This window comes from Spermophilus citellus (assembly GCF_964194105.1).
Source record: "Spermophilus citellus genome assembly, chromosome: 2".
NCBI classification, from domain to species: Eukaryota; Metazoa; Chordata; class Mammalia; order Rodentia; family Sciuridae; genus Spermophilus; species Spermophilus citellus.
This window is the reverse complement of record NC_138183.1, coordinates 246,137,226-246,153,588: the sequence shown is the minus strand read 5'-3', so window position 1 is coordinate 246,153,588 and position 16,363 is coordinate 246,137,226. Positions and strand designations below refer to the sequence as shown.

General features: G+C 52.3%; 2 protein-coding genes across 2 annotated transcripts in view; both read right to left on the bottom strand.

Moving 5' to 3' along the window:
* The window catches only part of CD5 (CD5 molecule), a 244,353-nt gene that overhangs the window by 163,931 nt on the left and 64,059 nt on the right, over positions 1-16,363 (bottom strand). The window lies entirely within an intron of this gene.
* Positions 2,705-11,599, bottom strand: LOC308641906 (pepsin F-like; the record flags this gene model as incomplete). The annotated part of the gene is made up of 9 exons (XM_081280483.1): positions 2,705-2,854; positions 3,920-4,018; positions 4,095-4,239; positions 5,677-5,793; positions 8,242-8,441; positions 9,308-9,422; positions 9,515-9,636; positions 10,432-10,591; positions 11,547-11,599. 9 exons carry the CDS (start codon positions 11,597-11,599, stop codon positions 2,705-2,707), a joined length of 1,161 nt encoding a protein of 386 aa, XP_081136609.1.

Below are 16,363 nucleotides of genomic sequence, written 5' to 3'. Positions count from 1 at the left end.
TCTTTCCGTCTTCTAAGGCATCTTCGATTTATTTCTTCAGTGTTCTATAATTTTCATTGCAGAGCTCTTTTACTTTCTTGGTTAGGCTAATCCCCAAGTATTTTAATTTATTTTTTGAGGTTTTCCTAACTTCTTTCTCCACTGCATCTCTGTTGGACTATGGGAAAGTTATTGACTTATGGATGACTGGTGCTGACCTTGTGTCCTACCACTTTGCTGAACTCATTCATAAGCTCTAGAAGCCTTCTGGTGGGGAATTTTTGGGGTCTTCTGTATAGAGGACCAGGATTCCTATTTGTATCTCTTTGATTTCCTTCTCTTGCCTGATGGCTCTGATTTTGCTAAGGATTTCTGCATCTCTGTTCATCAGGGATATTGCTCTGTAGTTTTCTTTCCTTGATCCATCTTTGTATGGTCTTGGTATCAGGGTTACTGGGTCGTGTTTTCTGAACATTGATTTCACATAACATTCTGCCCCAAAATATTTACTGAGCATCTATTACGTCCCAGGCCCTAATTTAAGCAATGCGGGTTCACCAGAGCACAAGACAAGAGTTAAATTTCTGCCCCGGAGCTCATGCTCCAGGAAAGGAGACAGAAAATCAGCAAGCGAAGTGAATTCTAGAGCTTGTGAGACTGTAATGCCGGAGGGAGCTGGGAGCAGGAGGGGGGCAGACTGTGGGGGAAGAGTGCTTGTTCCCTACAGCTCCAGGTGCTTTTCTTTATAAAGACTTAGTGCACACGCATCATTCTAAGAGCAGAAGAGTCTTTCCCGTCAATAAATTCCCTGCTCTTAGAATCTGGGGTGGTTTCCAGTTTTCACGGGTATGTGTAGATTCCCTGGGGAAATCTTTAGAGTCAATAAACAATTTATAGCTGATAGTTACAGATATATGTATATGTGTGTGTAAGTATGCAATTATTAGCTACTAATTACATATGTGTCATTTATATATGTATATATATGTACTACATATACACCTATGTGGAGTCTATTTGTTAGAGTGGGATTAGCAGGCCTGAAGGAAGAAGAGTTTGTAAGACAGTGATTTGATGTTGCCAAGTAGCCATTCAAGTAGCTGGAACTCATGGGCCGAGACCTGGTGAATCTGTGTGCGGTGGGTGGGTGTCATGCCCACCTTGGCCTGTAGGTGTCAGTGCTGGGGAGGCTGTTTCTGGGGAAAACAACCCGCCCCAGGAGGGACCCAGGCAGCCCCAGAGAGACAGGCTGCTCTGTGTTGCAGCTCTCGCTCTGTCTTTTGTAAAATAACGCTTAGCTTTCCCCCTCTCCTTAACAGCAATCGCTGAAAAAAACCTAAGGCAAGTCTAAGAAGAGAGAAAAAAAAAATTGCCCCTAGCATTGGCCTCCGGATGTCACCATGGTGACTTGATGTCCTTGGTTCCTGGTTAGCCTCTGGGCTTTCGTCTTGTGTGTGTTTGAGGCTGCAGCCGCTCAGGCTACTGCGCCGGGCTGGGCTCTGAAAGTTTCCTGTGGTCAACTCATTCAGTCAGGTCCTAAAAGGTAGGAAGAGTTCTCTCCTGGGATGTCACCTGATCCAGAGGAGGGAGGTGGGGTGTGGGAGTTGGGTCCAAGGACAGATGACCTCTGGGACAACCACAGGGGGGACAGTGGCTCTCTGGGGGAGGCAGGCCATCAGCCAGGTGGCCCTTTAGCTTGAAGTTTCCTATGAAACTTGTATCCCAGGGCCCCCCACAGCGGGTGGGTAGGTGGTAGGTAGGTCCTGAGGGGAAGGGTGATGAGGGGGACGACAGCACCACTCTTGCCATGCTTTGCTGGAGAGCAGCCTCGTTTCCCCCTTGATTTATTCTTCCTGATCCTTCTTCCTTCGGGACTCCCCTCCCTCTGCCCTCTGACATCTTGGGTCTCACCCTAAACTAAATGGCTTCCTAACTGTTCCTGGGCGACCTGCTCCAGAAGACCGAGGGCTTTGTCCACCTGGTCCCCCTTCATGGGATTCTCCCCCCAAGATAGTCTGAAGCCAGCAGGAGAGCCGAGCTGGCCATCTGTGGGGCGGGAATGGCTGCGGCATCCACAGGGGCCCATCCTGTGGGAAGCAGAGCTGGGAAGGACATGGCAGGAGTGGGTGGCAGAGAGCTGGTGGCTGGAGCTCCTTCTCCGTCCTGTGAGGAGCTGGGGAGCCACCAGGGCCGCTCACCCAGGGCCACTCCCAGCAGAAGCCTCCTGTCAAAGGTCCTTTAGAGGTGGACAGAGCAGAATCTATTTCAATTATCCTTTGCCCCTCTTCTGGATGAGGAGGTAGTGAGGTGGCACTGCTGTCCCCTCTGAGAGGGCAGAGGATCAAAGACCAGGGACGGGGACGAGCAGGGGCTTTTGGTCTCTTTAACTGGCCTCTAGGGTCTTTGGGCCGGCTCTGGTTCTGCAGCTGGCCCACGCTTCTTCCTTAGGTCTCTTTTGCTTTCGAGCCAGTTGGATTTGGCTTTTCTCCCTTGAGCTCTAGACTATATTCTAGAATCTTCCTTCACTGAGAGGGGCCTCCTCGACAGAGCGAAAGTGACTACTAGTGTTAGCACCATTGCAAATGAAATCCTTTATTCTCCACCAACCCTGAGGCTTTGTGGAGCCCCGGACAGCTCCCCTCGGCTTCCCTGGGTGGGAATCTGACAGCTGTGGCCTCCATCTGTGTTGGGGCGGGCCGGCAGCCTCCTGGGGAAGCCCCAGCATTTAGGCTGCAGGGGCCAGGCCGATTCTGTTGTTGGCCCGATCGAAAACGGTGAAATAGACTCTCAGGAAGATGTCCCCCAGGACCCAGGTCTCGGGGTAAAACGGGTGGTCTAGACCTTCAAAGCCGCTGTAACAGGTGTGGGAATGACTCTGGAGAAGTTGGAAACACGGATTAGTCACTCTGAGCCCCACCTGTCCCCCCCTCCAGTATTCAGAGCCGGTGGCTTCCCAGTGTCACACCCCTCCTTTCACAGGAGTCACTGAGCGGCTCCCCTGTGTGGCTGCAGAAGTGGGGTGTCCCGCTGGGCCAGACTGAGCCATTCCCCTGCCCTCTGCTGCTTCTCCCTCACTCCACAGCATTGGGCTCCGCGGGCCCAGCAGTTCCTCTGGACCCAGCTCCCCAGCCTCAGCCACTGCCTGCTGGGCTGGGTCACTCCTTGGTGCCCCTCAGCATTGGGACATCCCCCGTCTGCAGGCCACTCTGGGGACTTGCCTGCCCACACCTTCTCCTCACACAGTCCTGGGCACCATTTGCCCGGAGCCCAGGTAGACCTGCCCCTGGCCAGCGGCCCCCTCCTGCCACACTGTGCCTGGGATGAGTTGGTTTCCTCTCTGTGGACAGTCTCTTTTAGTCCCTTTGGCCTGCTCTGGACTCTCAAGGGCACTGACTTGTATTGAGCCTCTCCTGTGGGCTGTGCCCAGGGGTCCCTGTGCGTCCGCCATTCACGTCCACATCCCTACCCCCTGGCTGTCGCTGAGGTTTATGGAGGTCAGAACTGGACCTTAGCAGGACACAGTTGTGACCTCGGGCTAGGGTGACCATAGCACGTATCATCCAAACCAGGGCGGTTTTGAGATGGGAAGGGAGCGCTGTTCATAACGATGGCAGGACTGTCCCTTCACTATTGCTTCGGCCTATTTCAGGGATGGCAATAGCTCACTTTCCATGTTAAACCACTGGAGCCACATAACCTCTGGGGGGCAGAGGATCTGAGTCCCCTCTCCTTGCCCCTCACGCTGTGCCAGCTTGGGGTGACGCTTGCTCTTTATGCCTGTCCGATGCTTGTGTTATGGACGCTCCCGCCCAGCAACTTGGGCTGGGCAGCCGCCGTAATTCACATTGTGACCACCGGGGGGGGCCCTTCCTTCCTCTCAGCCCCAGGATTCCCACCAGCCCCCAGATGGGAGGGCCGGTCCTGGGATGGGGCTCCTCACCTTCCGGACGTAGGCCCTGGCTGGCACGGGGTAGTCGACGCCGTTGATGGTGAAGAGGATGTCAGGCAGGGTGTCGACGGTGTCACAGTCCACGACATACTGTGGGGGGGGTGGGGAGCAGAAGGTTGGTCCCGGGTGTGGGGAGCCCAGAGTGAGCTGCGGCTCCACCCCTTACCTGGCCGTGGTGGTCGGGCTGGGCGTGGATGAGCTTTTGGATGTTGAGGACGTGGTCAGGTGGGCCACTCAGCAACGAGGTCCCAGTGTCGATGATGCCCTGACAGCCACCGTCACAGGCGATGACCTTCCCGTTTATGGAGATGCTGAGACAGGGCGCAGAGCAGACACCAGGGTCACGGTGCAGCCGCCCGACGGCCGATCCCTGGCTGTCTGCAGAAGGGCACGGCACCTTGGCCTCTGCGCCCCTGCTTCCTTCTGTGTCGGTCACCCTACACCTCTTTAACTGCCTTTAACTTGGTTTGTTTTGGAGATGGGGTCTCTATTTTGGAGATGGGGTCTCTCTCTGTTGTCTCTCTCTATTGCTGGTGTCCGACCCCTGGGCTCAAGTGATCCTTCCAGCTCAGCCTCTGGTCCTATAGCCCTCCACCACTGCCCGCTTGCCTTTCCATTCTTGAAATCCCGCTGCTCTTTCTGGCCCCAGGGCCTTTGCACAAGCAGGTCTCCCTTCCTAGAAGGCTCATTTCTCCTCATCCTCCAGTTTCCAGCTAAACTGTCACTTTTTCGGGGAGTCTTGCCCGCAGACTAGATGGGTTTCTCTCTTGGTCACATCTGCCTTGCCCTCCTGGTTCCCAGCAGGTAGCCCAGTGGTACTTTATTAACAGTGTGACCCGTTGTTCACATAGTCAGCCCTCCCAGATGCAGGGTCCGGCACCCACACACGGCCACTGCAGCTCAACACGTTGGTTGAGGGAGGGAAGGAGCCAGGGATAGCCAAGAGCTGCCTCTGGTCAGACCAACTCCAGGCCAGAGAGAAGATGGCGGTTCCATCCGTGGCAGTCCCTGGCTCAGACGCGGCCCCTGATCCAGGAAATGGCTGCGGCAGCCTGAGGGGAAGGCTGGGCTGGGCTGGGTGCCGTGTCCTCTTGTGGACGCTTCCAGATCTTAAAAACCCAGCAGACTGCTCCCTGCCGCTGGCCTGGGCTCATGGGTGACCAGTCTTCCTGGCTGCCCAGGGTTTCCCCTGTTTTCAAACTGAACGCCCCGTGTACTGGGGAACCCCAGGTCCTAGGCACAGCGGGATGGTGGTCGCTTGTCGTGTCTGTCCAGCCGGCTGGACTTCTCCCTGACCCCTGGTCTCTGCTTCCCACCTGCCCCGGGCATGGGGCACCCTCATGGCTCTTCCAGAGATGACTGCTCCCCTGGCCGGCAGCCCAGCCCTCCTGCAGAGCCTTCGGCTCGGGCCTGCTCCATTTTGTCTAGTCAAGAAGCCTGGAGAGGTTCCGAAGCCAAGGCTAGGAGGGGTGTGTGTGTGTGTGTGTGTGTGTGTGTGTGTGTGTGTGTGTGTGTGTGAGGGTGTGTGTGTCTCTGTGTGTGAGTGTGCGACTGGGTGATTGCCTTTGTGTGACCCTGTGTGCGTGTCTGGTGACTGTGACTGTGTGTGTCCACCCCGGTGGCCGTGTGTGTTGCTGTGCGTGGATGTGGTGCCTGTGCCTGTCCGAGCGTGGACCTGCGTGTCCGTGTGATGTGCGTGGGTCCGGGCGGCGTCACCTGGGGTGGGGGGAGAGGAGGCGGGGGCTTACCTGTCCATGGCTATCTGCCAGTAGGAGGGCTTGGACACGGGCACCCAGGTAAGCTGCCCGCTGTAGTAGGAGGGGTCCACCCCGCCCAGCATCAGCACACTGCCCTTCTCCTCGTTGCTGGAGGGGGAGGAGGCGGAAGGTCATTGCATGTCACCGTTGGGTTGCTTATGTTGCTCACTGGATCCAGGCAGCCCTGGGGCGGGCCCATCGTGCTGCCCACTTTACAGACAGGGAAGTTGGGGGCAGAGGGTGGGGACCTCCCTAGGTTGGTCACAGGGCTCCTGACGGCAAGGCTGGGGTCAGTCTGGTTTCCCCGTGGGGCTCTGAGCACCTGCTCTTCTGAAGAGGGCCAGGTGCCCCCCAGGATCTGAGCAGACTCAGATAGAGCTGGAAGAGGCTGTGTCCAGAGGGGCCTGACCTCCACAGGTCTAGCCCGGCATTTTCCTACTGGGGACTAGGCCATGTGTCCAGGCCCACACAGGCTGGCCTCGTGAGCGTGAAACCTGTGCCGTCCACAGGCCCCGGGCCTGCCAGGGCCCCACACCTCTGCTGTCCTCAGTGCTTTATATTTTGGTGCTAGGGACTGAACCCAGGGTCTGGTGAATTGCTAAACACATACTACCACTGATCCTCACCCCCACCCCTGATTTTTTTTAGATATTCTGGAACACAGTCCTCATATTATTTTGCAAATTATGCATCTGGTCCTGGACTCACAGTAAAATTTTTGTGAGGGAGGAAACATCCCGACTGACCTCTCTCCTTCCACATCTGATCCTCTGGCAAGTTGTGTGACCTCTTCCTTCAACCTACGGCCTGGCTTCTCCACTCCTCCCTCTCCCCTAGACTGAGCATCTGCCCTTTCTCCTAAAGAGTCTGCGGCAGCCTCTTCCCTGGCCTCCCTACCTCCACTCTGGGGATTCTCAGGTGAGCACCCAGGGTGAGCTTTCACATGTGCAAACTGGATGCTAATGACTCTGATTTGATCATTCCACAAGAGGTACATGTATCAAATCAACTCATGGCACCCCATAAATTTGAACAATTATTAAAAGTTGATTAAAGTAAAATTAAACTCAAATAGAAGATAAAACAAAAACAGGTCTCAGGACTTCCCTGCTCAACCCCCTTTCAGAGACCCCCACTCCCTTAACCCAGGCCCCACCCTGGGCCATGCGGCCCTCTGGCTGGTCCTTGGCTGCTCCTTCCTCCTGGGGAACTTGCATTCCCCCTCCCCCTGCGGGAACTTTGCCTCTGGAGCCACTCCCAGCGTGAGGCCTTAGCTCAGAAAGGCCACCCCATCCCTGTCTGTTCTATCAGCCTGATTTATTGCTTTCACCAAACCGATTACTGTCCCCAGTTTATTCACTTTTATTTGTTTACTTCTTTGTTGATTTCCTCTCTACCTCTTATCACCTGACACATAGTAGGTGCTCAATAAATGTTTGTTGAATGAATTAACGCCTTTGATTGAGTAGGAGTGTTCCTGAGGCTCAGGTTAAAACCCTTGCTTGAAGTCATGCTATAGAGTGAGATTTGATCTTGGTTCCCCCCAGAGCTCAGGGCTCAACCACTGACACAGATCTATTGTCTGTGCTTCTGCCTTTCCTCGATCCTCTGCCAGACCCCAGGTCAGCAGACTTCAGCTTTTCTTTGTCTTCTTTCTTTTTCTTTTGAGATCCTGGGGATTGAACCCAGGTGAGCTCTGCCTCTAGCCACACACCTCCCAACTCTTTTTAAATTTTTTTATTTTGAGAAGTGGTCTTGCCAAGTTGCCCAGGCTGGCCTCAAACCTATGATCCTCCTGCCTCAGCCTCCCAAATCACTAGGATTACAGTTGTGCGACACTTCACCTGGCTAACTTCAGCTTTTCTTTGCCAAGAGCTGTGGCTGGAGACTGAATGGACTGACCCCCACTGTGGGGGAGCATTCTGAGGACTGGGGGCAAGTCCTGCCTTGACCAGTACCAGACTGGACTGTCTTATGTAATGACCTTCTCTGAGCCTCATCTGCCAGATGAAGGCACTGGGCTCTAGGGGTCAGCAAACTCTTTCCATAAAGGGCCAGATTTTCCATCTTTGGTCTTTGCATGCGGCACAAAATCTTTTGCATCTTTCAGCACCGTCACCATAGTGTGAAAGCAGCCAGACATCGGTAAATGAATGAGCACATGTGTGTTTCAATAAAACTTCATTTACAAGGCTGGGCACTGTGGTGCACACCTGTAATCCCAGCGATTTGGGAGCCCGAGGCAGGAGGGTCGAAAGTTCAAGGCCAGCCTCAACAACTTAGCAAAACCCCGTCTCAAAATAAAAAATAAAAAGGGCTGGGGATGTAGCTCAGCGGTAAAGCGCCCCCGGGTTCAATCCCTGGTATTCCCTTCTCCATAAAAGTCTTCATTTACAAAATAGATGGTGGGCCTCATCTGGACCCAGGTCACAGTCTGCTGACGACTGGACCCGACTACTTCTAAGGAATGTTCTGGATCAGACAGTCACAGTTTTGTGTGCAACTGGACGTGTGGTACTGCCAAATTGGAGAAGGAGCTTGCTGGCCCCAACTTACCGGCTCAGGTAGAAGGCAAAGAGGTTCTGATCCATGAGGCCCTGTCTCCACAGGTTGTCAAAGACGGGGGTGGTTCCCGGGAAGGCCAGGCTGGGGTAGCTCAGGCCCAGGATGCCATCGAAGACGGCGTGTTTCATGAAGTTGCCAGGCTCCTGCAGGCTCAGGCCAAAGGCTTGGGCCACATCCACAAGGCCCCCGATCTGCGGAGAGAAGGTTCACCGTGGGGGCTGGGATGTGGGGCTGGGTTGGAGTGGGTGGGGAGGGGGTACTGCTCCCTGGGAAAGCACTGAGGCCAGGACGCGCCACGGTGGCGCCTCAGAAGATTCTCCCAGGCAGGAGCCCCCAGGGCATCTGTGGGGTCCAAGGCACCCAGCGTCCCTGGGGCTTCTGAAGGTCTGCCTGCAGCTCTCCTGGGGGTGGTGCATGTGTGTGCACTCGGACACTTTGGGAGGGTGCAGGCCACAGGTTGATGAGATTGTCAGAGGCCTCCAGGACCCCTCGGGGAAGAGCCCACCGCTCAGCAGCTTCGGATTCTGTCCTCTGTTTTTCCTGAGTGGCATCTGGAGCCAGTTCTACTTTCTCTTGAAAACTGAGCCACACCCCTGTCTGTCACTAACCCGCGGTGTGACCCTGGGCAAAGCCCTCCCCCTCTCTGTTCCCTCACCTCTGAGAGTGGAGATCACAGCAGTGCCTGCCAGGGTGGGGGTGGGTGGGGGTGGGGTTATGGAGAGGATGCGACCAGTGAATTCAACAGAATACCTGGCGCAGCGGGCTGTGGGAAGTGGGTAGTTTTAACCCACTTATCTCCCTGCTGCTGGAAGAACCAGCCTTGCGCCTGCTGATCTCTGTACCCCAGGCTCCTGCAGTTGGAGGAGGCCACTCTCTGGGTTACCCCAGGGGAGCCAGTGTGCCCCCGGGGACACAGCCCCGCAGGGTGGGTGGCCAGCGGTTGGTGGAGGGGGAGACTCCAGGAGGGACAGGCAGTCCCAGCTGACCCTGCTGAGGTTCTGTAAGTGGAGGTCACTCCCAGGACCCGCCCTGCCTCAGCCTCTGGATTCTACGTTACCCTGACGGTGTCATAGGCAAGAAATCCCGATATGGCTGCAGAGCCGTAGACGAGGTGAAAGAGCTGGCCGGAGACCAGGAAGGTGGAGGAGCGCAGGGGGTCGAAGCTGCTGTGGCTGGCTGCAAGACATCGGGGGAGCGCCAGTGAGGCTGCCCGGGGCCCAGAGGGTGGAGGGACACGAGGGGGCAGGGCAGGGGACTGGGACACTCACTGCAGGCCCCACTGCGGCAGTAGACGGAAGGCACCCACAGGTCAGCAGAGCCCGTGTCCAGGACAACCTTGAAGTCCTGGGGGGGTGTGCCGAGGCTGACGATGCCCACGTAGGACACCTGTGGGCGGGAGGGCGAGGCTCAGGCTCCCGGCCCATCCCTCTGATTCCCCCGGTGCTTGCCCCAAATTCCCCAAAACCACTTCCCAACTGCCCCCCTCGCGCCTCCGCTCAGGCCAGGGCCTCCACTTGGCCGCCCTGCACTCTCCCCTGTGGCTCTCAAGTCCTTTCCACCCCGCTCTCCTCTCCTGCATGCAGCACCCAGGCTACCCCAGCCCCTGTGCCCCTTCCTTTCTCTAAAGTCAGAGCAGGCACTCCACAGCTGGCCCTTGTGTTTGACCTTCAGTTTTTCTTTGCCCATTTCTCTGGCTGGGCTATAGATTCTGCAAGAAGAGGCGAGGATCTTGGTTCCCAGTTTTTATACCCTGCACGTCACCAGGTGCACTGACTTTATCTGCGCAAATCTTGGAGCTTAGCGGTGGAGCAGCCTCTACCTGTTCAAGTATGGAACTTGAACTCTGGTTGGAGTTTTGCATTTGATTAGACGTGGCTCACCCTTCAGTGGGGATCAGTGATCCACTACTTCGGAAAGAATGAAAAACCAAACGCTGTGGCTCCTGGGTGCCCGCAACGATTGTTGGCACAGAAAGGACTTACCTGGAACCTGGTCCCTGTTAGGCCCAGTCTCCACTGTCCCACCACCGAGGCCAGGGGTTCTCTTAGGGGGAGAGGCCACCGTTCCCCCTGCTTCTGCCTGCAGGACCCCCCCCCCCCCCCAGCTGGCTCACACTTCCCCCAGGAGCCCAGGGCTGGAAGAAGCCCTAGGGGGCGCTCTGGAGCCACCCCCCACACTCACGTCCAGGTAGTTCCTCATGGGTTCATAGGCTACTCCTGGGTCTGGGCTGTTGTCAAGAAACTTGTAGGCCAGGCTGTAGGGATATTTCTCCAGATAATCGTCCAACACATTGTTTTCCTGCAGGTTTTCTCGCATGGATTTGATCTCCATCAGGGGGATTCTTTAAATACCATTGGGAAAGAGGGTAAATGAGAGACAGCCCTGGGCTACAATATGACTGCGGGCATCTTACAAGTATTCTCGTGAGTGTCCTGGGTGCAGGTCACTGCACGCCATGGGAAGACCACGAACAACAGACCTATGTTTGAATCCAGGTTCTGTTGTATGATCTCAGGCAAGCCATGTGACCTCTCTAAGTCACAGTTACCCTCCCTGTCAACAGATGGAACCAGGCGCAGTGGTGCACACCTGTCATCCCAGTGGCTGGGGAGGCTGAGGCAGGAGGATCGAAAGTTCAAAGCCAGCCTCAGCAATGGCGAGGTGCTAAGCAACTCAGTGAGACCCTGTTGCTAATAAAATACAAAATAGGGCTGGGAGGTGGCTCCGTGGTTGAGTGCCCCTGAGTCCAATCCCCGGTATCCCCAACCCACAAAACAAAACAAACAAACAAACAAAAAAAAAAAAAAAGAAAGAAAGAAAGAAAGAAAGTAAGTAAGTAAGTTAGTTCTCCATGTGCAAAGAAGCCCAAGAGAGAGAGGTAAAGGGGAGAGAGAGAGAGAGAAAGAAGAAGGAGGAGGAGGAAGAGGTGGAGGAAGAGGAGGAGGAGGAGAGGAGGAGGAGGAGAGGAGGAGGAGAGAACAGAGAAGACCTAGAAATAAATGTGGCCGAAATGCTGTTCCCAGATGTGTTCACCCCTGCAGCTGCCCAGGTTGTATATGAACAGTTCTGGGGAGTGCCATTCACATAACTGATGATGTGTCTTGTGACCCTGCAGGACTGGGTCCCCCAGAACACATGGCAAGCAACTCTTCAATAAACAGAGACTTAAACTTCATGAAAGCCAAGGAAGATTCCATTTCCTTCTCCACCCTGGACGGGCAGCAGAATAGAGGGCCAGAGAATAAGGGGGCCAGAAAGAGCCCAGGAAGAACTGGTGAGGCCTGTCCCCCACTTACGTGACCAAGCACTCGGAGAGGGCCACGAGCCCCAGGACCCCAAGCCCCTTCATGTCCTCCCGGGTTTAGGTTCCCAGGTGGCAGTGGGTCTGAGCATGACAGCTGCCCAGGGCTGCGGGTTAAGTACTCTCTGTCCAGCCCTCATCACCCCAGGGCCACAATGGGTCCGATAAGAAATGCAAACCTTTTTTTTTTTTTAACTATGATCTTTACCCCAACAGCAGCCAGGGCCCTCAAATTCTCAGAATTCAGAGATTTCCCGTGTAATCTCTTCCTGGGGCTCGGCTGCAGGAACACAAACACCTGACCTAAGGAGGAGGGGGAGCCCTGGCTATCTCGGAGATAAAGGCCCGTGGAGACTGTGACCAGAATAAGTGCCAGGTGCCGCGTCTGACGCTCATACCCAGCTGGCCAGGGAGCTGTCATTGCAGTCCAGAGAGGACATGGCGGGGGAGGCGAGGTCTAATGCACAGTGCACCTGATGGAGGAAGCCCACTGGGACGGGGGGCGGGGTATACTTGGGGGACAGCTTATTTTGAGGCATTTGGGATGCCAATCTGCTTCAAGGATGGAGGTGAGAGATGGATGATAATTACACAATTTTTTTTTTGGTCAGGGGGGCCAGGTACCAGGGATGGAACTCAGGGGCACTTGGCCACTGAGTCACATCCCCAGCCCTATTTTGTATTTTATTTAGAGACAGAGTTTCACTGAGTTGCTTAGCGCTTCGCTGCTGCTGAGGCTGGCTTTGAACTCCCGATCCTCCTGCCTCAGCCTCCCTAGCTGCTGGGATTACCGGCGTGCACCCCCACGCCGGGCTAATTACACCATTTTAAGGTTGCAGGAAATGTCATTGCCTGCATCCAAAACATACTGCGTTCCCCAGTTAGCATTTATTGAGGACCCACTGCGTGCTGGGTCTGGGCCGGATGCTGGGAAGTCAAGTCCTGTAAGACACGGGCACGAGAAAATAAGAACGGTCTACGTTTTCTGCTTGGCTGCCATGGGCTCGGGTTGGCTTGCGTTTGTTGTTAAGCCTCATTTCTTGTCCCCAGCAGCTGGCTCTGCCACCGCCTCCCTGCGGTCATCCTGGACGCCGTGGGCTGCTCTGTTCTAGCAGGCCCTCCTGTCCAGTATCGATCGGATGGAAGAAGATGGCTTTTCATCCTCTCCCAAGTGTCCCATTGTCCCAGTGGACACAAGTACATGACGCCCCATGGTCCTTATGGTGAATGCACATCGTCTCTCCAGCCCTTTGTCCCCCTCTAAGCTGTGAGTGATTTCATGGTGTCCCACGCAGTTACCTTGAGTGTGGAGACCAGCTCTACTTATTGTTTAATGGTACTCGGGATGGAACCCATGGACTCCTACACTCTAGGCAAGTCCTATACCACTGAGCTACCTCCCCAGCCTTTTAATTTTTTTAAATTTTGAGACAAGGTTCTTACTAAGTTGCTGAAGCTGACCTCCATCTTGCGATACTCCTGCCTCAGCCTCTAGAGTAACTGGGACTATAGGTATATGCCACCATGTCTGGCTTTTGCTAGACACGTTCATGAATTAATGAACTCAAATGTTTAATTTTTCTAAAAAAGCAAAATAAAAGCAAAGAGAAGATATGGTTTATCCTTACTTTCAGGAAACTTGCCGTCTAGGGCAAGACTCACGAGCTCAAGACCTGGCTGGCCGAGTGGATGGATGGAGGGCTGGGGGACTCTGGTGGGCATGGGGCACACTGTCCCACCACAAGGGGGCAGCCTCTACTGGGGTCCCACCCTGGGTGCCATGCTGGAAGGCAGCCATGTGCCAAGTTGGCCAGGTTTTCAAGACAGGTTAGATGTCTGGATATTAATGTGAAATTCCTAGTCTTTAAATGTTAGTCACTGTGATATTATGGCTTATATCTTTTGGGTTTCATCTACTGGTCCTGAATCAAAACTTCCTCTCCCCTCAAAGCAGCTGGACCCCAGGGCAGGCCATAGAAACTCCCCTGTCTTTCTGGCTTGGAGCAAAGGATACAAAATCCTCTGACCAGCTCTTGTCTGATAGTGGAACATAAATCCTTCTCTCTCAGACCCTGGACAGGAAACGCTGCACAGAGAGACCAAGAATCTCAACAGACGGGACTTGGTGGATTTTCCTGCCGGATCTATTAGTATTAGATTGCTCCTTTTTGGTTCAATCACATTTTGTTTGTTTTTGGTACAAGGCATGGAATCCAGGGGTGCTTTACCAATGAGCCACATCCCCAGACCTTTTTGCTTTTTATTTTGAGACAGGGTCTGGCTAAGTTGCCCAGGCTAGTCCAGAACTTGCAATCCTCCTGCCTCACCCTACTGAGTCACTGGAATTATAGGCATGGACCACACCCGGCTTTCCTTCCATTTTTAAAGAAAGACCACCAGGGCCAGATAAACTGATGAATTTTAAAAATAATTTCCATGCGATGAACACCTACTATAATTCCCCTAAGAGGATCCAAACTGTAAACAGTTTGTCTGCTAACCCAAACATATATAATAATAATTTTTAAAAAGAGTCTTGTCAATCAAAGAAGATAAGAACCACTCAGACTTTTTGCTCAGCCTGGGATGAGCAGGCTTACCTCCTTCAAGAAAATGGAATTATATGGCCCATTCCAGGACTTTCAGGACCCTGCTGTGTTGGTAGGCCTGTCTGGGGTGGAAAAGTGGGGAGTCTGATCTGATCCCCAGTCTTGGGTGGTAGGTGGGGTGGGAATTCTCGGTCTTCTCACTTCTCCACATTGATCAGATTCAGTTTTACGTTCCTATAGATGGTATGTGACATCATCTAGCAAATTACACACACATATGCCCTTTAACTGGGCAATTCTGTTTCTAGAAGTCTATCTCACGGATACACTCGCACAGTATCAAAAAAGAAGTATGCACAAGTCATTCATTGCAACATTATTTGAAGTAGCAAAAGGTTAGAAAATATCAGAAATGTCGATTGTTAGTGACTGTGGAACAAGCTATACTGCAGGCAGCAGACACACAGTGGAGTTCACGCAGATGGTAAAAGGGTGAAATGGGTGAGGACTTCAGAGCATATAGTTTAGCCTTTTCTCTTTTTTTAAAAGGAGGAAGGCAGAATGGTGTTTATTTACATGGTTGCAAGTCAAACTATAAAATGGTGTTTATAGTTGGCTACTTTTTCACACACATATATATTTGTGCATACACACACATACACAACATTTTCAAAAAGAAAAAGTGAAAGAATAAACCAAAAAATGAATAAAATTGTTATTTATGGAAGGGCAGGGATAGAAATGAGATTTTTGTTTGTTTGTTTGTTTTATAGTTTGACTTGCAACCATGTAAATATTTTATGGAATCTTAAAAAAAACTCTTAAGATCGAAAAACAACAGAAACAAATGAGTTAATTAGTTGTAGACACAGCTACACACAGCAGAACACTAAGGGACTTTAAGCTGAAGGGGTTTGGTTTTGTTGTGTTGTGGTGCTCGGCAAGTGCTCGACCACCGAGCTAACACTAGCCCCAAATGCAGAATTTTGACTCTATATTCACAGAGGGATATTTTCTAAGGACAAATAAGAGAGCAGGAGAGAGAGAGAGAGAGAGAGAGAGAGAGAGAGAGAGAGAGAGAGAGAGAACAAATCTGAAACTGTATTCAATTATCTTATTGAATACTTAATACTTATTGGTAATATTGCTACTGTTATTTATTTATTTGGTACGGGGCACTTGACCATTGAGCCACATCCTCAGCCGTATCGTGTATTTTATTTAGAGACAGGGTCTTGCTGAGTTGCTAAGGGCATTGCTAAGTTGCTGAGGCTGGATATGAACTCGTGATCTTCCTGCTTCAACCTCCTGAGCCACTGGAAGGCTCAGGATGTGCACCACTGTGCCTGGCTAATTGTAGAAAGCCCTACTTGTTTTGATTGTATGTGGTGCTGAGGATCGAACCCCGGCCGCACGCATGCCAGGCTATTGCACTACCGTTTGAGCCACATCCCCAGCCCGCCCTACTTGTTTTGAGATAGGGTCTTGCTTTATTGCCTAGCCTGGCTCAAGCAGTCCTTCTGCCTCAGCCTCCCAAGTAGCTGAGGCTCCAACTACCAAGGCTCCCGCCTCCAAGCCTAGATAACCGGTATTTTGAAACTACTATATTTATGTTATAGTATAACAATCATGTTAGTGTTGTGATGGAGTCAGACTTTCAGTAAGAGAAAAGAGATGTTAAAGTTTTAACAAGATTATGCAATGACCTACAATCTTAAAACCTGAATCGGAGGTATGAGTTTGTACTAATTCATTATTTTTTTTTCCTTAGAAAATACCGATTTCCTAGTTCTGGCCACTGAAAAGCTCAGCAACAGTGACAAAACTAATAACAGTGAATAAATACCCTGAGTGTAGCTCATGGCCTCTAAGCCATTTTCCTTTAAGAAGATCCAGGGACTCTTAAAGAAATGGTTGATTTCAGAGCTGGACCAATAAACGCACATAATGAGCCAGGTTCATCTTGAGGGCTAGAAAATTGGGAACTTCAAATACCATTAAGGGGCCTTAAAACCTCAAGAATTCATAAAAGAGGGTCCTACTGATAAAAGCATCAGATCCATTGAAACAAATAAAAATATAAAAATCATGACTTTAATACACTATATTGAAACATTGAATACTAGGACACCAACTCATCCTGATCATTGATAAAGGGAAATGCCAATATTCGTGCTATTTTTTTTTGTATAAACTGTTTTTTAGGTGACCATGAATAGTTGATAAAACAAAGTTCTTTAATGAGAAATTCCAGTGGTTAAAC